Source organism: Jatropha curcas, chromosome 2, assembly GCF_041381405.1.
Source record: "Jatropha curcas cultivar XTBG-Jc1 chromosome 2, XTBG_Jcur_1.0, whole genome shotgun sequence".
Lineage (NCBI taxonomy): Eukaryota > Viridiplantae > Streptophyta > Magnoliopsida > Malpighiales > Euphorbiaceae > Jatropha > Jatropha curcas.
In genome coordinates, this window is record NC_143152.1 from 13,102,867 (window position 1) to 13,122,884 (window position 20,018).

The 20,018-nt window shown below is 36.5% G+C and overlaps 1 protein-coding gene across 1 annotated transcript; it reads left to right on the forward strand.

Moving 5' to 3' along the window:
• Positions 1 to 15,852: 15,852 nt before the first annotated feature.
• Positions 15,853 to 19,380, forward strand: LOC105643878 (bZIP transcription factor 17). The gene is made up of 2 exons (XM_012229115.4): positions 15,853 to 17,809; positions 18,539 to 19,380. The coding sequence occupies exons 1-2, from the start codon at positions 15,940 to 15,942 to the stop codon at positions 18,973 to 18,975; spliced, it is 2,307 nt and encodes a 768-aa protein (XP_012084505.1). The 5' UTR covers positions 15,853 to 15,939; the 3' UTR covers positions 18,976 to 19,380.
• Positions 19,381 to 20,018: the final 638 nt, after the last annotated feature.

Below are 20,018 nucleotides of genomic sequence, written 5' to 3' on the forward strand. Positions count from 1 at the left end.
CGGAGAAATTAAGCTCAGTTTGTCTAAAGCCCAGGCTTACAGTAACATCGGGCAACCCCGATGGTGAACATTGAAGTTGGTGACCTGAAGGGCAATGTCCCTAACCCAGCACATGGTCTCTCCCATGATCATCATGAAGACAGTGCGACGATACACCTGCATGTCTCGGACGACGGTCAATAGTCAAAAATCTCCAATTCCAGGTCGGCGATTTTTCATGACATACATGTTCAGCAATAGGAAACAACAAGCCTGAATCCAAGAAGGGTTCACATCCATGGACAGAACCCAATTCAGGAAAGGCTCTAAGGGAAGACCTTGATCCGAATCTATTCCACCAGGAAGGTAAACCGGACATAGAGCAACAACCTCAGTCAGATCATATCTTGGGCCTGGGGGCAAAGCTGGACTTTCATCCTGTTCAGGGTGGTGACCCATTACGGTGCACATCTCCTCATAGGTCGGAGTCACTTCAAAATCTTCAAATCGAAAAACCATAGTGTTGGGGTTAAAGTGTCTTATGAGCCAGGATAAGAAACCATGATCAGGCTTCAAGTCTTTGAAGTATTTCAGACAATCTAGTTGATTCATGGGGTGGATCCCCCTCAGGTCATCGGGAAGTGATTGAATAATGGATGAGACTTGATTTCTGAAAGCCCTGGAGGCAGGGGCATCAGTAGAAGATCCGCCAGCTCGGGCCTTGCTCAGATCGACCTAGGTAAGAGATTTAAATAAAAAAGGTTAGGCTAACAGTTATTTGTTTTTAATTGCAAGAAATAAAGCATTCAAGTTTCTGGTCAGACACAGTCGCGTCACGCAACTACAGTGTTGCGCCACGCAGCTTACCAAGGAGCTACGTCCCCTGGCTCACGGCTGCGTCACGGAACTGTTCTTCCAAAGAACAGCTACGCGACGCATCTATCGAAAGGTAAGAGGGAAAACCTAACATTAATCTACCCATTCCTGTGTTTTTCTATGAGTTTACAGGGTCTAAACAAGCCGGATTCAACATGGCATCACGTTCCAAGGCAGCAAATAAGGTATCAAGATGCGCAAAAGGATCAAAATCAAAGTTCAGAACTAGAGGGGTCGCGCAGTTTTGAACAGCTGCGTCACGCTACTGTTCACAAGAGAACAGCTGCGCACGCAACTCTCTCCTGCATGACGCCACTGTCGACACAAAAAGCATGAAGAACGCAAATATTCATTCAAAAATCACCCAGAATCACACAGAAAGCAAGAAATTCAAGCGTAATTCACTTACCTCACTCTGGAAACCGCGCATCGCTTCAGTATTGTATCGACTCGAAAAATTGGAGCCCGGTGCCGAAAGAAATTGAAGAGGCCGCGTATCGAAAGTAAGGGCGGTGCAGGAATCCGATCGTCCTCGAAGAATGAAAGGTAAAAGGGTTACTTATAAAGGAAAAGGGTTAATGGGCCCAGGCCCATCAAGAACCCATCAAAGCCCAAGTCGGCTTATTTAGGCAATTTGGAGTCGGTGTGCGGCTCGTATACTTCAATAATTCCATCTACTTGCCACACAGGGGGCAAAATCATCAAATTCACCAAATTACCCTCAGTTAAGTTTTTCTTTCAACACTGCATCAGGAAAAGTATACTTGAAAATTTAGGGACTAGAAAATTTAGCAAAATTTTTGCCAGCAAAATTTTTGCTAAAATTTCAAAAATTTTTCTACAATGGATGAGATAATGAAAATTTTCAAGGTTTGCTTAAAAGATAATATTTTTGGTCTTGGGATGGAATTCCAGACTAGGGGCAAAAATAAAATCTTTTGCCCTGATGCAAAAATTTCAAATTTCAAAGTTTATGGTTATTAATGCATAGGGGCCTGTGATGGTCCAACATTTAATAAAGGCAAGATCTGTTTGTACATAGAAATTGCTCTTTTCTCTTGAAAATATTTTTCAGGTCAACCGGTGATGATTTCTCGAAGCCATTAGGTCACCCCAAGTAGTGATGGTGTATTGCGAAGCTGTTTGGACCCTTTTCTTGATTTAGTGATGGTGCATTGCGAAGCTGATCAAGACAATCTCTATACCAAACCCTCTGGAGCCGATTAAACTGAGCTGAGGAGGTGAACAACAAAGCTGATTAAACTGAGCTTTGAAGATGATCACGGATCTGACTGGAGCCAACAAAGCTGATTAGACTGAGCTTTGTTCGTGGCCAGATGATCTCAACAGAACCTTGGATGTGGCCAGATGACTACCGATGCTTAGAACGCTGATGTAGTCCGACTGGAGCCTTCAAGTCAATTCAAATCTTCAAGCCAAATAGACCGAGCTTCGGAGGTGACTTCAAAGCCAATCAGACCGAGCTTTGAAGATGATCACAAATCTGACTGGAGCCAACAAAGCCGATTAGACTGAGCTTTGTTCGTGGCCAGATGATCTCAACAGAACCTTGGACGTGGCCAGATGACTGCCGATGCTTAGAACGCTGATGTAGTCCGACTGGAGCCTTCAGGTCAATTCAAATCCTTCGAGCCAATTAGACCGAGCTTCGGAGGTGACTTCAAAGCCAATTAGACAGAGCTTTGAAGATGATCACAGATTCGACTGGAGCCAACAAAGCCAATTAGACTGAGCTTTGTTCATGGCCAGATGATCTCAACAGAACCTTGGACTTGGCCAGATGACTGCCGATGCTTAGAACGCTGATCTAGTCCGACTGGAGCCTTCAGGTCAATTCAAATCCTTCAAGCCAATTAGACCGAGCTTCGGAGGTGACTTCAAAGCCAATCAGACCAAGCTTTGAAGATGATCACAGATCCGACTGGAGCCAACAAAGCCGATTAAACTGAGCTTTGTTCATGACCAAATGATCAAGATGATCTCAAAGGAACCTTGGACGTGACCAGATGACCGCTGAGGCTCAGAACGCTGATGTAGTCCGACTGGAGCCTTCAAGGCGACACAACAAAATCCTTCAAGCCAATCAAATTGAGCTTCGGAGGTGACTTCAAAGCCAATCAGACCGAGCTTTGGAGATGATCAAGACCTTCATTCAACCCAAGATTGAAGGCACATCAGTAGACCACTTTAACATTAATTGTTTATACAACTAATGATAAAGTGGGGGGTCAAACTATTGACGCGTGCCTTTAGGCCCCCACCTGATCCGATGGGGAAACGAGGATGCAAAATGAAAGGTTAATGCTATCTAAAAGTCTTTTAATCCAAGGATATAAATTAAATTGATTTTGAGTGTCTGGTTACATCAGAGCTGCGTCACGCAGCTATCAGGTGCGTGACGACACCGTCAGCTGCGTCACACAACTCCGATTTGTATGCCACACATGGCTGTGGTCCAGAAAGACAGCTGCGTCACGCAGCTATCGGGTCCGTCACGCAGCCGAGAGTTGTGTGACGCAGCTATGCTCTGTTGCCCTACTTCTATAAATTCATTTTGTTCTCAGTGGCGAAAAAAAAAGGGGGTTTTTAGAGCGTCTAAAAAAAACACACTTTTGGCTAGGTTTTTCTCCAGAGACTCCTTTGAGTTCCTTTGAAGAAAAACAGCCATTAGATATCAATTAGAGTGAAAACAAAAATCGAAAAAGAGAGAAAATCAAGAGAGAAAAAGAGTGAACATTTAAATCTTTGTTGACGAAGTTTCTGGAGCGTCTTAACCATCGTTGGTTAAGGCATTAAAGACATATACAATCCTCAATCTGAGGATTAGGTAATTCCTTTACACTTTTTGTGTTTTTGTTCATTGATTATTTATTTTATTATTGTTTTACTAGTTTAATCTTAATTAAACTGTATTCTATTCATTTTTGGTCATTCGAGGTTCTCTTAAAATATGTTTGAATAAAAAACGCTCTAAACAAATAATTTAAAACAGAGCTCAGACCAGAGTAGTTGCGTCACGCAGCCCGTAGATCCGTAACGGATTTGGCAGATGCGTGATGGAACTGTTCATGTCCAAAATTTTGTTTCGTTATCCAGAACAGTTGCATCACGCAACTACTGGATCCGTAACGGATCTGGCAGATGCATGACGGAACTGTTCATGTCCAAAAATGTTGTTTTTCATGCCCAGTACTCCGTTTTCCGAATTATGAACAACTGCGTCACGCAGCTATCGGATCCGTCACCCAACTGTTCTTCCAAAGAATAGCAGCTTGACGCGACTGTTCTAAGGTTCCGAAAACAATTTTTATTCTTTCAAAAAATAATAAATTTTGTACAAAATAAAGTTTAATTTTTCCAATAAATCTGAAAATGACCAATTATGAACAGATTGCAATTTAATTAAGTTTAGAATATTAAAATGTAATTATGCATGATTTTGGGTTTTTGGTTTTTGGGTTTAAATTTTGAATTGGGTAGAATGTATTTTTAGGTTCGGTTTGTAGCCCGCCTTGAACCATAAGGCAAGAGCGGGTCTTTTATTTATTTGATTTAATTACTTTGGTTTGGATGATTTGGATGATTATGGATGCGATGATTGAATTTGATTGGGACGATTAATTAATTTTCCATATAAGAACTCGGTTCGATTCATTCGGGTTGGGTTTAAATAAATAAATAATTTGGCTTTTCTAATTAAAACAAATTAGAAATCGTAGGTTAAAAGAGGCTGATTTTTCCCGGCGTCGGCTTCCAACGGGCCAGCGTACCCAATTCCCTTACCCAGAATCGCATTGATGTGCCTGACCAGTCTTTTAAATGATTTGGCCTTAAATAAAATTGGGTTTAAAATGGAGTCACTTTTTTATAAAATTGGAAACGGTCCCATTGCCGAAATAATGGGTGGCGACTCAAAATGTTTTACAAAGACCGATTTATCGGCATCGTATCCAATAAAATGTTTTGTCACCACTGTTCAAAATAAGATCACTTTCCATCAAAAGCAAAAAAGTGACGTTTTTTGGGTCGCTCGGGGGCGGTACGAAAACACTAGGAAAGGCTTGAGTATTTAAGTTAGGATCCAGCTGAATTTGTTTAGGTAAGGGGTTTTGCATATGAATGTCTATTTAAACTGGGATAGTGGAGGAGGCAAAATCTGGATAGGTTTGGTTTTAGGGAAAGGCTTGCGTGTTTAAGTTAAGGTATGGTTGAATTTGAAGGGAAGAGGATATTTGCATCTGAAAGCCTATTTCATCTTTGCGTCTTAGTGCAATGTCTGATCTTGTAGGTCTGGTTAAGAGATCAGCTAAGAGTTACAGAGCCACCACGATGTCGCCCGTATGAGCCATCGCAGTATCGATCTAGATGTGTCGTGGTGAGACTCGGGTCAGAGGACGAGTGGTTATAGTGGTTGTTGGCGCTGAGGCCTGATAAGATTCTGTGGAGGTGCAACTGGTATGAGATCAGGAGGTTGGTCCGGTCAATTGGGTTCCATATGGCTTATTTGCTTGGTATGGATAGCATCACAATTTATCCTGGTTCCAGACTGATTAGATAGATGGGGCATGTTTAGGGGTTGCCACTAGTTGGAGCTCTTTTCGTGGATATACGGATTTCTCCCCGGGCTACTGTGGCCATACTGGGTAGTTGGTGGAGAGGAGCTCATGTGGTTGAGATTAGAGCTTCAGGGGGTAGGACTGCTACCTATGATGCTTGGTGGACTATTCAGCATGGTGACCAAGAGAGGGAGCATGGAGCGACTCTGACTCGGGAGACGGACGCTGGACTCCAACGACGACCCTAGACTCTACCTGACAGGCTAACCCAGAGGATTTTGACGACTCTAGGGGGATGCCTCTAAGGCGGCGTAGATGGTTTGACTAGTCCCTCATTGCAGGCCGACCTTATCTTGATAGGATAGGATTTTTGTTCTTTTAATTTTTGACTTGGCCCGTATTTTTGGTGAGGGCTTTGAGATGGGACATTGACCCATGATGTATAAAGGGTTTAGTTGACACATATTTTGACACTTTAAACTATGGACATGGTTGACACAGATAGGTAGATGGCAGAGATAGATAGATGAAAGAGACCGATGTTTGTGTAATAGGATTTTTGTGATTTTCTTTTTACATAACTTGTACTGATTTGGGATATGTAAAAAGGGAATCATGTTGATACTTTTTGAAAAGGAAATACAGTCTTATCCTTCATGAGATTGATGCTTCTAAGCCTTAATTTTTGCCTAAGCCGCCCTTACGGGTTTTCGAATTAGCAGACTACCCTAACTTTTGCCTAAGCCGCTCTTTCAAGTTTTCGACTTAGTGGGCTAATACTGATTTTGTCTAAGCCGCCTACCCTTGCAGGTTTTCAACTTAGCTTATTGATTAGTCTTTCTTATGTTTTTATTTTGATTTTTTTCATTAATTGGCACAGAAAATCTAGAATTTTTATAAGAGAATGGGGCGAAAATATATTTTTATTATTGTTGTGATCCCACAGACTGGGCTACATACGTATCGTGTACTTTTAGGACATATTTTCGGGAGTCAAGTCACCGTAGTTCTGCTTTACAGCGACATGAAAAAGGGTAATATTTCTAGTGCTAATGCCTGAATGCATTCACACAAAGTATCTTTTGAGTTGATCCAAATTGCATGGATGGGTGAATTTGTTGCCATCTACATCTCACAAGATAACAGTGCCTCCGGAGAGGATCTTCTTCAGTATGTAGGGGCCCACCCAGTTTGGCCTGAATTCACCCTGAGAGTCTTGCACAGGAGCTGTGATATCCTTGAGCACAAGACAACCTTCTTCTAGTTTCCGATCCTGGATTCTTCTATTGAAGTGTATGGCTATTTTCTGCTGGTAGCTTTGAATCTGATTAAAAGCCTCTAGTCTTCTCTCATCAATAACATTCAATCGATTGTGATAATTCTGGGCCCACTCTGCTTCGTGGAGTCAGCTTTCTCGTATGGCTCTGACTGATCTGATTTGAACTTCAATAGGGAGGACTACTTCCATCCCATATACTAGTGAATATGGTGTTGCCCCGGTTGGTGTTTAGATGGAGTTTCTGTATCCCCATAAGGCAAATGGCAGATGCTCGTGCCAATTTCTATGATTGTGAATCATCTTCGAAAGGATATTCTTGATGGACTTATTTGCTGCTTCAACTGCTCCATTGGTCTAGGGCCTATATGGTGAAGATCGATGGTGCTGAATTTTATACTTTGCCATTAGAGTGAAGAACCTCTTTTCAGAAGTGAGACCCATTATCTGATATAATCTCAAAAGGAATTTTGTATCTGCAGATGATGTTTGTTTAGATGAACTGAGCTATTTTCTTGGAATTCAGGACATGATACGAGGCAGCTTCTACCCATTTAGTGAAGTAGTCGATGGCTACCAGGATGTATTCATGCTGATTGGAAGACTTAGGAGTGACTCTGCCAATTACATTGATCCCCAAGTTGCGAAGGGCCAAGGCATAGTAACGGGGTGAAGTGCTACTAGGGGCATTTTCTGTAGCTTGGCATAGATCTGGCACTTATGACATCTCTGAACAAACGTGGTTCATTCTAATTGCATGGCGAGCCAATAATAACCCTGATTGGTGATCTTATAGGTCAGAGTAATTCTGTTCATGTGGGGGCCTTGTCATAGCCCCTGATTGGTGATCTTATAGGTCAAAGTAATTCTGTTCATGTGGGGGCCTTGTCATAGCCCTGACCTGGTTAGTATTGTCCGCTTTAGGCTTTGCAACCCTCACGGATTTGTCCTTCAGGCAGGCTGTGCAACCCGCCCAAAAGCGCGCTAACCAAGTTAGAGACTACCCCTCTTATGTATAGATCGTTCACCTGTCCTTAGCCGATGTGGGATTTGCCTAAGGTGTGCTGGCCTTGCCACATACACCCCCCCTTGGGGACTCAGCGTCCTCGCTGAGGTTTGCCCCACCACCGGCCAGAGGGCACAGGGCTCGGCTCTGATACCAATTGTCATAGCCTTGACCTGGTTAGGATTGTCTGCTTTAGGCTTTGCAACCCTCACGGATTTGTCCTTCAGGCAGGCTGTGCAACCCGCCCAAAAGCGCGCTAACCAAGTTAGAGACTACCCCTCCTATGTATAGATCGTTCACCCTGTCCTTAACCGATGTGGGATTTGCCTAAGGTGTGCTGGCCTTGCCACATAGGTAGATGGAACATCTGTGAGGGTTGCAAAGCCTAAAGCGGACAATACTAACCAGGTCAGGGCTATGAAAATTGGTATCAGAGCCAAGCCCTGTGCCCTCTGGCCGGTGGTGGGGCAAACCTCAGCGAGGACGCTGAGTCCCCAAGGGGGGTGTATGTGGCAAGGCCAGCACACCTTAGGCAAATCCCACATCGGCTAAGGACAGGGTGAACGATCTATACATAAGAGGGGTAGTCTCTAACTTGGTTAGCGCGCTTTTGGGCGGGTTGCAAAGCCTGCCTGAAGGACAAATCCGTGAGGGTTGCAAAGCCTAAAGCGGACAATACTAACCAGGTCAGGGCTATGACAGGCCTTCTTCTCCGTCGTGTTCCCACTCGATTATCTGCTGAGCTTCTCCTTCAGTTATGCACTTGAGATGTGCCTGATTCCATGTTCGTTTATACAAAATGCCATCCTTGTCGAGATAGCCCTTCGATAGTTCCCAGAGAGTCCTTTTGTCAGACTTAGAGGCACCTTCAGGGTATTCTTCCTTTTCTAGCCAGGTCTAAATATTCCAAAACCATGGTTTGCCATCGGCAAGCTAGAGATTATAGCAATAGGCTGGCTATTGATGAATCTGAATATTCAGAGGCTTGATGACCATGTCAGGACTAGCATCAACCGTGGAGGCAAGAGTAGCCAGTGCATCAGCAAACTGATTCTTAGCCCGGGGAAGTAATTCTAATGTCTTGATTTGAGTTTCTGTTCTCAGCAAAAACAGAAAGGGTTGAGGTTGACTAGAACCTTTGGAAAATCTAGTGGGATAAAAGTTAGATTTAGGTGTTGATCTATTTCCTTATACCGTTGGTTTGTCTCTTACCTTTGAAAAGAGATAACATAGTGGAGGATCTCAAGATGCGTCTTAGGGAGTGGATGTATGCGAGTTAGTACCAAACCACTATAAATCTCTGTGTTTATCTTCTTTTACTTTCTGAAGTTCTGCTTGATTATATTCTATTTACACAACTGTTAATCTGTTTAGAAATGCATAGTTGTTAATGAGTTTCTGATTCTAATCGTGAATAAGCTTTATCTCAGTAGAACACTAGAACTCTGGATTTCTGTATTGTGATTATACCAAGTTCTAATCTGTCCTTCTATATTCAGTGTAATTCACAATATGAATTACAATCAATTTTCTAATCTTGTTTAAAGCTTTGTGAAGTTGTTCTAATCGCAATAGATGTTCTTCACAGAGTCTTTCTAAAATTGCTTAAGCTTTGTGAAGCTGTTCTAATCGTAATAGTTGTTCTTCACAGAGTCTTTCTAAACTTGCTGAAGCTTGGTGAAGTAGTTCTAAATGCAATAACTATCCTTCACAGGGTTATTCTAAAATTGCTTAAGCTTTGTGAAGCAGTTCTAAATGCAATAATTGTTCTTCACAGAGTCTTTCTAATGTTGCAGTAAGCTTTGTGAGGAAGTTCTAAACTTAATAACTAACTCTCACAAATGCTTTCTAATTCCGCTGCAACAGAATTCTGATTTTTGTTTTTGAAAGTTAAATTTTTAGAAAACCCAATTCATCCTCCCTGTTGGGTTGTGCCATACATAAATGGGACCCACAAGGACCTTAATGGGTCCTATGATTGCTTATGTAACAAATTAAGGAGATTTGGGAAATTTGGAGGATCTAAAAGGTAGATTGTATTATAGGAGATGGTTTGTAATCTTTTCTCTTCACCCCCTTCTTTGGATGATTTATTGCATGTTTTCTATGAGATTATATGCATGATTGCCATGATTTCCAAAATTGCATTAAAATTAATTTTACATCTCAATTAGAGTTAATTCTATTATTAATCATTGTGAATTAATAGACAACTAGGAGGCCGGTCTAAACCGGGCAGTTCGGGTGACTAACACCTCCCGATACCGTACCTAACTCCCTTACCCAGTCTTTGGTTTAAAATCGAGCTAGTCGATTACAAAGAATTGACTAATTCAAGAATTTTCCCTAAAAAGGATGACAACTCTAAAAATAAAACACTTACCAAATAAGATCCTTTTTCTGATGATCAATGAATGGGTCTAATACGAAAATCAAATGTCTCAAATAAAATCAACCAAGCCCTTTCAATTTTCCTTTAGCGAAAATCACCTCCAACTATATATATATATATATATATATATATATATATATATATATATATATATTGTATCAGTTTCAATCCAAACAGAATTGAGAGTCTTACCTTGTCTCTACGAGCATAAACAACATCCATGGTGGTGACATTAAATCACTGATACACTCATACAAAAATAAAATTGCAGAAGTGAAATAGAATCCAAAAAAAAAACGTAGAACAACGCCAATAATGATAAGAACAACTAACGGCTGAAAATAACAAGAGCAAAAGAAAAAATAACGATAAGAAAATAATAGACAGCAACAAAATGAAAAAGAACAACGCCGAAAATAGTGGAGGCTACAAAAAGACAGTAGCAGAAAAAGACAAGAAACTTACAAAAAGAAACAATAATTAAAATAAAAAATTAATAAAAAAGAAAACACTAAGCAATTAAAGAAGCTGATAATTAAAATAGAAAATTAATAAAAAAAGAAAACACTAAGCAATTAAAACACTAACGCCTAACAAAATAAAAAAAGGGCATAAAAATAAAAACAAACTAAAATAGACAATAATTTAAACTGAAAAGTCAAACTAACAATCTCTAAACATAAGTTCAAATTATGACATCTACTAGAATTATCCATAAATTTATTATCTTCTTTCTAAAAATTGTCGAATAATAAAAATATCTTTATTTTCTATTCATTTTAATTAGTTTGAAATATTTAAATAATTCTAATTCTAAATAAATTTTCTAAAAATAGTTGAAGAATAAAAATATCTTTATTTTCTTTTCATAAATAATTTTCTTTTCATTTTAATTATTTTGAATATTTAAATAATTCTAATTTCTAAATAAATTTATTATCATTGCTTTATTCAAAAATTTAATAATTATACATTTTTTTTCAGCTAAGAGGGAATATAAATAAAATTAATAAAAAAGAAAAAATATAAATAAACTCTAAACTCTAAACCCAGCCTTACACCGTTAGTTACCAAAATCGAAACTTTAATTTTATAAGTAAAGGTTAATAATTTTTTAAATATGACTACATAAGTTAACAAATAGTTAATTAAATAATAAAAATAATTAAATAAATTTATTCATAAATTTAATTAAAGTATTTTTATTTACTCAAAAATAAAAATAATTATTGCCTTTCTGAAAATTCTTTGACTAATTAATAAAAATATTATTTTATTCAAAAAATAATATTTCTCAAAAATATTCTTTTCTAAGACAAAAAATGAAGGAAAAGTATAATAAATGGCGTTAGAAACGGAATTTCATATCAGTTTCTAAAATCTTTGCTAATCCGCTGCTACGTCCTTTGCTGTGTCATATATGGATCTACTATGAACTCCAGAAATGGATTAGAATATCCGTTTCAAATTCCATTGCTAATCGGTTGCTTGTACGTTACTATATTTCGTGCCACCACTTCCTGAATGATTTGGTAACGGAAATATCCGTTTCTAAAATATCCGTTTTGAATCCATTGCTAAACTGTTGCTAGTTTTAATATGAGATGTTAGTTTCTTTTGTTGCCAATCCGTTTCTGATCGTTATTTGGCAAGACTCCATCCGTTTCTAAAAACCCGTTGCTATTCTGGTATTTACTTATAGTATTGCATGATAAGTTTTAAGCATAATAAAACTCCTTGTAACTGTGATAAATTAGCAAAATAAAACTCCTCAGTGTCTTTTCAAAAAACAAATCCTCGTAATTATGATAGATTAGAAAAATAAATTTAAATGTTTTAATTATTCACAATCATAAAACAAACATTTGACTAAAATACTGCTGAGAAGTCCTTATTGTTACTAACCCAATTAGGTACTCAATAGCAAAATTATATTGTCCATATACATCTTTTTAGTGAAAATGTTGATTTTTTGACATGTATATACATTCATATAATTAAAAAGAATAAAAGAAAAAGGTAGATGTCATTTTTTATGTAATCCGTTCAAATGAAAATTTACCAAGTCAGAAATGATTGTCAAATTTGATATGACAATTTGATCACTCAAAAATTTTCAAATATTAACAATTTATTAATATTTCACATAATTGATAAATGACCGAATGGTTAAACGACAACAATTTGTTATTGGTAATGTAAATTTTCAAAATTTTACAAATAACTAAATAAACATTTTCAAACTCTTAGTAACCTTAAGAAATGCTATATGAGAAGGTGTATTGTTATAATCATCTAAATACACAATATTTTCTTTAAAAGTTTAGAAATATCTATATTTGAAATATATGCTGTCTCCAATAGGTTTAGTAGTTTTTATTCATATTTTAAATTTTTTTTTCATTAATTTGATTTTTACCTATTTTGTTTAAAATATGTCCTTTTTTAAAAGTCAAAGGCAAATGAAAATATGATCTATTCGAAAATTTGGATACAATTAGAGATGATTAAAAATAAAAGTCAAGGTATCACATTATGAGATATCTCTTTCAATAATAGTAGAGATTTTATGAGTACTTATATATTTTCTTTGACGAAAAGGTTAAGTACAATAATTTCCAATATAATTCTTTATATCACCAATTAAAAACCAATTATGTGATTATTTTAAGTATCTATATGCAATTTTTATTTTATATTTGACATTATAGATAAACTATATTCATGCAACCATTAAAAAAAATATCATTACTCAATTGTGACGGGTTTTTAGAAGAAGGCAATTGTATATGATAATAAAAATTTTTGTGATGGACAACAAAGAAAATTTTTAAGTGATCAGTGACAACAAGTAAACGACAACAAGGAAATGATCCAATTTTATGTAACAACAACTGTAAAAAAAATTGAAAATTAAAGATGTTGTTAATCTAAAACAATAAACTAATCTATTTGACTCTTCAAATCTTAATACTCAAAAAGGGAAGACTTATTTGTTTGGAAAGAAGAGGAATCAAAATAATAAGGAAAAGTATTGATGAATTATTAATTTTCTTTCCATTGTTATTTTCCACTTTGGATAATGAAGGAAAATAATAAAGGAAAGAAAATAAATTTATTTTCCTTTATTTGGAAAAGGTAAATTTCAGAGGAAAAATTTTTTGATATTAATATCTTACCATTTTAATCTCACTTATTCTTACAGAGAATTTTGATGATTATATAACTGCTAAATATAATATTATATATAATCTTCAATATTATTCTTTTAACCTCAAGTTAATTTAATTTATATATAATGTACAAGTTGCGTGCAATATTATATTATATATAATATTACCATTTACGTGCAATTTAATTATACAAGTTACTTTATCCCACGTCGCCTAGCACTTAATTGAGTTTTTTCCATCTTTTCCCATATCCCAGAAGTACATATAAACTTCTGCCAAAATAAAGCAAGAAAATAAATTAATTGCTGAAAAAAATTAAAGAGGGTAAGTTTGGGCTCTTGGCTGTCAAGTTGGGGTATTTGAATAATTGCATAAAAATTGAAGAAATTCCAACATTCTATAGTTATTTTCTCTTTTAAACGGAGAGATTTTATCTGTGTAAGATAGAGAGGAAAATAATAATTTTTCCTTTCTTCATTATTTTCCCTTCATTTTCCAAACAAAATAAAATTGCTTCCTCAGCAATTTTGATTCCTTCAAAAAAATAACTGCATCCAAACAGAGTGTTAAGCTTTTTGTTTTACATATTTGTTAAGTGTTAGTGTGAAATATATCATGTTGGTTGTATATCATTTTCTTGATGAAATACTTGCATAGTTGAATGAAATACTTGCATATAAATTCATCTAAGTCTGTTTGGATTTGTAGCTTTGTTTGGATGCCAAGAAAGTGAAGGAAAATTTTAATAGCTTTGTGTATTTGTGTTTTCATCACTCCATATTTTGTTTGATATAAAGGCTTCAATTAATGAAGGATAACAAATCATTTTAATTAGCAGATTCACGTATGATCATAATGTAAAATGATTTCAACGCCAATTCAGCAAACTGTATTGTACAATTGGACCAAGACTATTGGTTCAAAATTTTGAATCGGAACCGCAATTCACTGTCAACGAAGATTCATGTTAATATTAAAAAATAAACCTGAATTGACTTGGAATTGGCGGTTAATGATAGATTCGATCCGGTTCGAATAAAAAATTCTATTTTTATTTTGAAAAATTTATAATCATTTAGTCTATTCTATGCATCTCAAATTTGTCATTCCATGATACACTTGACTTAAAAGTTAAAATCTACAAAAAGTAAAAATGACAATAAAAAAATGAAATATTTAGTCTAAAATTATATTGTTTGATTCAAATGGGAGTTTAACAATGTTTTTTCCTTCTAAATTTTTTACTTAGTCCAAAATTATATTAATTAAAATATTTTCAAATTTTCTAACAATTTATTTAATTAATAATATTTAGATAAAATAAAATCATAATTTATTTGTAAAGTCAATGAATTCTATTTCTTATGCAAGTATTAGCATTCTAAAGTATTTAAAATAAAATTTATTAATATTTTTAAATTCTCATTAAATTTTTTGGGAAAAAAGAAACATAACCTAGAAACTAATTTCTATTACTTTTTTTCAAAAAAATAATACACATATAGTTGATTAATCAGAACTACATTGGAACCGATACTGATATCGATATTGAATTTAAATTGACGGTTTAAAAATCGATTTAGATTTAATATTTTAAAATTTTTGAACCATGGATTTAATTAACCAGGCAATTGTTAGTATTTTTCATTTAAACACTAAGGTAGAAAATTTTAAAAGTTAGACCACCAAATATAATATTTGTCCCAAAAATGAAAAGAAAAAATAAAAAAGGCTACAGGAGTACAAGAAAAACCAGCATACGTAGCGTGGCGGAACCGAAACGCAAGGCCAAACCAAAGTGATGGTCCACTCAATTACAAAGAAGTTTCTGGACACGCGTTTTTGCAAAAGGATATATGGACTAGGTTACCTAGCAAATAACCATTGTGTCGTACATTTTGCTCTTTGACTCTTCCACCGGACGCGCCTGCAGCTTCGCTCCCACTCTCTCTATTTGTAGATATTCCTTCGCAGGCGATGATATCATACTATTTCAAAGATTTATATTAATTTGTAACCAATATTTATTCTTCTTATTATTTAATTTTTAAAAACATTATAAAATTATAATTTCTAATTCAAGAAAATATTGAATTACTTCAATGCCTAGTTGGGAGAGAAAATAAGGAACAAAAAAAAACTTTCCTTATAATAAATTATAGGAGAAGATTAAATCTTTTTCCTCCATAGTATTATCATTATCATTTTTTATTTTTTTGTGATTTTAAATAAATTTTCAAAAGAAAATAATTCTTATTTTGAAACAAAACAGAATAACAGCATTTCCTTATCATTTTGTTTTTTGAATATAAAGAAGGGTATTTTTTTTTTAGGAAAAAAAGAGGATATTTAATCCTTATAGTTTTATTTGGTTTAGTTATTTTATTGCTTCTCCTATTTTTTTATGTTTATTTTTATCCAAAATATAGGTCTAACATGCAAGTTTACTTGTAGCTTTCAATTTCAAAAATATATATAATATAATATTTATAATAAGAGAAAATGTTGGCGCGTGTTCTCACTCCCAATCTCTTGAGTACTTTCAAATTACAAATGCTGCGTTTATCCCGTCCCCGAAATAACTATGACCATATGGAAGATCCCTTTAAAGTCTTCCTTTCCAAAACCCTCTCCCTCTCTCACAAACCCTAACCTGCAAGATGAGTGAGGCGATCATCACTGATCATCCGCCTCCGCCACCGGTGGATTCTGATCCTTCCGGGGAGGATTTCGATTCTCTTCCAATCCCTCCTCTCGATTCAATGTTCCTGTCCGCACAAGGTTCCTCATCCGCAAGCATTACTGCTGGAGATGACTTCATTTCAGATCTGCCCTTTTCACTTGACGATAATTACGATTTTGACATCACCTTCGACGATCTCGAGAACTTCTATCTTCCTTCCGAGAACGAGCATTTCTTTATCCCCAATTCTGCCTTTGATTCTAGCCAATCTGATTTTCCCCAAGCCTATGTTGCTGATTGCACTGCTCAGCTGGTGAATTCTGCATCTACGGAGTCGGGTAGCTCTGGGATTTCAGGCGATCATGGTTCTGATGTTGCTAAGTATTTGAATTGCTCGCCTTCACAGTCTAGGAGTTGTAATTCGGGTGATCAGACTTCTGATTCAGTTAAGGAATTGAATTTTCCCTCCCCTGTTTCTTCCCAGGGCTCTGGGAATGGTGGTTCGGGTGTATCGGAAGCCATGAATGCTCCTTCACCTGATTCGGGTGCTTTTGTGGTTGATCAGAAGATCAAGCTTGAAGAAATAAATGCCAAAAATGGCAGCTTGCCAAAGAGGAAGAAAGAGACGACTAGTGATGATACCAACGGTGAAACAAGAAATCAAAAGTACCGGAGATCAGAGAACGCCAACCCAAATATGAATGCAAGCAATGAAAATTCTCAATGTGGTAGTTTTGTTTCTTTGAGTGAAGAAGAGGAGAAACGGAAGGCAAGGCTTATGAGAAACCGAGAGAGCGCACAGTTGTCCAGGCAGAGAAAGAAGCATTACGTGGAGGAGCTAGAGGACAAGGTGAGAACAATGCATTCAACAATTGCAGAATTGAATAGTAAAATTTCATTTTTTATGTCTGAAAATGCCAGTTTAAGACAACAGTTGGGTGGCAATGGTATGTGTCCGCCCCCTATGTATCCTCCAATGGCACCCATGCCATATCCATGGATGCCCTGTGCCCCTTATGTTGTTAAACCGCAAGGGTCTCAGGTGCCCTTGGTTCCAATTCCTAGATTAAAACCACAGCAGCCCGTTTCTGCTGCAAAAGCTAAAAAGGTTGAGGCTAAGAAAGCAGAAGGTAAGACTAAGAAGGTTGCTAGCGTTAGTTTTTTGGGTTTGTTATTTTTTGTTTTGCTTTTTGGTGGATTGGTGCCAATCGTGAATGTTAAGTTTGGAGGGATCAGGGAGAATGGTAATAACGGTCTGGGTTTTTTCAGTGAGAAGTTTTATGATCAGCACAGAGGCAGGATCTTGAGGGTTGATGGGCATTCAAATGGGTCTCATGAGAATATGGGTGTTCGAATTTCTAGTGGCAATTTGGATATTGGTAGTAGAAGAAACTGTGGGAGAGGCAGGAATGGGTGTTTGGCATATGATGTTGAGACAAAGGGAGGATCAACACATTTACCAGACTCTGATGAAGTTGTTCATCTCAGTAATGCTACTAAGCCGCTTGCTGCATCTTTATATGTGCCAAGGAATGATAAGCTTGTGAAGATTGATGGTAACTTGATAATTCATTCTGTTCTGGCTAGCGAGAGAGCTGGGGCCTCTCATGAGGATACTGAGATGAACAAAAACAAGGAGACAGGTTTGGCAATCCCCAGAGGTTCTTTTCCAGCGCTTGCTATCCCTGATGTTGGAAGCGGTAGAGGGATACATTCTCACTTGTATCGGACTGCCAGTGAACGGAAGAAGGCCCTTGCTTCTAGGTCTTCTGATACTTTGAAGGACCATTTAAAGTCATCTGCAGCTGATGGTAAACTGCAGCAGTGGTTCCATGAAGGCCTTGCTGGTAATTATACTAACATTTTTTCTTTATACATTTCATGTACTTTTGATATGCTTTTATACTTTCTAGTTCAGGTATAAAAAGTTTCCTCCATGAAATTTGACATTATATATATTTATATTTTTGTGCAAAAGTTTTTTTCTTCTTTTAATGCACTAGCACTATTGTTTGGAGCAGTTCTAGTAAAAAATTTGAGCCTCGGCATTTTCATGCTCATTTATGAGGTTATCCTCAAATGAGTTGTAACCACACTCATTTGTCAAGTGAAAGAAGTCTGGCAACATTGTTTAGTTAGGGGGCCTTTTCTACAAAAGTTCCTAGTAAATGAGGTTTTCGCATATTGATTTGAAGGGAAAAAAAAAAGATTTAATTTAGAAGAATTCCAATATACATAATCATATTTGTTCATTTTATTATACATGATGTATGCATGAATGAGAAATCATGAAACTTCAAGTATAGAATATAAACTTGCTTGTATGAGTGATAAGCTTTTTAAAAATTGCCTGTCAAACAGTTCTACACGATTATTTTGGCTTTTTTATTTGGTTCTTAACAATTATTTTGGCTTATGCCTTAGGACAGCAAGTAGTTGCTTCATGTTATTTTGATTCCCTTCTTTCTGTGTTTCTTTGAGTGGGTCTTGAGGAACTGGCAATTTATACTGCTCACTAACTTTTGTGCCTTGTAGCTTTGCTAACAGGTTCTGGTTATTTTTGTTCTCTTTTGCAGGGCCATTGTTGAGTTCTGGCATGTGCAATGAAGTGTTCCAGTTTGATGCCTCGCCAGCTCCAGGAGCTATTGTTCCTGCTTCATCAGTTGCTAATATCACCACAGAGCGCCAGCAGAATGCTACTCGTCACAAGGGGAAAAATAGAAGAATTCTTCATGGTCTTCCAATTCCCCTTCCAGGATCTGACGTAAATAATATCACAAGAGAACCTGTTGGGAGTTCTCAGAAAGACAACTTTCAAAGTAATAAATCAGTCTCTTCCTTGGTTGTCTCTGTGCTTGTCGATCCCAGAGAGGCTGGCGATAGTGAAGTTGATGGCATGATCAAACCAAAGTCCATTTCTCGGATTTTTGTGGTCGTGCTTTTGGACAGGGTGAAGTATGTTACTTATTCATGCGTCCTCCCACGTTCTGGTCTACATCTAGTGACGACCTGAAAGGATGGAGAGCGGCTGGAGTTGTGGACTGTCAAACTCTTCCCAACTTCAGCTTCCCAGTTTTGTATATAACAGAACAACTAGCAACTCTAATAGTAATGTAACCTCCTGATCTACTTCCAACTTTCCTAATCAATACCTGTGAGAGTTGACTCACTATAAAATTTTATAAGTTTTAATGTTCTTAACATATTGTTGGGGGGTTTGGAATGGTGTCCATAATCTTGCATGTTATGGATGCAAAATATATTGATATGGAATTCTGAAGGGGAGAGGATTGCCGGTGTATCAGTAAGGGGAAGTAGGTTCTATACTGTTCGTTGTTAGTTTGTTTCCAGTAACTGTTGTAATAGAATTAAATTTAACTTTACAGGTAGAATTGAATTCAAATAGTTAATGTTCTTACTGTTGAGGGTTGTAGATTTGTTCAGTGTGAATGCTCTTTCGAAGGAAAATTTGAACTCGTGAATTTCATAAAAATGCAATTCGACAAAAGTTTGACAGAATAGCAATAAAAATGGTCTTTATGCGATGTGGTCGTCAAAAGGACTCGAAAACATTTTTTACTCTCCACATTTATTTCACAGTATATAATTTTTTGTATAATTCAATATAATGTATACCATCCGCGAATAACACTTTCAACACATGCGTGTTCAATCAAAGTTAATTGAAATTAAAACCAACTAACAGAATTCAAATTGGTTGAGCGAGTCCTGTATATTGAAAAGGAAAAAGCTAAAATAGAAAATTTTATACTAGATGGACTATTATTCCTTTATTAAATTTATTCAAATAAGAGCAAAGTACAATAATATTCATTTAAGTTCATCCGATTAACTAGCAATATAAAGAGATTCTGGTGTTTTGTTTTTCCTTTCTTCCCATTAAATGAAATGCACACCTATGGTAGAATTCCAACCTACAAACTATTGATAAAGATATCAAACTTTACTACTAGAATGTACTTTTTACCTACGGTGGATGTGAATCGTCATCACATCCTCAAAATTGATGGAGGGATCAATTCAACATCTTAATAC

Coding starts and splice junctions, on each gene's coding strand:
- LOC105643878 (XM_012229115.4), top strand. CDS start 15,940: ATGAGTGAGGCGATCATCACTGATCATCCGCCTCCGCCACCGGTGGAT. Junction 17,810..18,538: donor GTTCCATGAAGGCCTTGCTG/GTAATTATACTA, acceptor TCTCTTTTGCAG/GGCCATTGTTGAGTTCTGGC.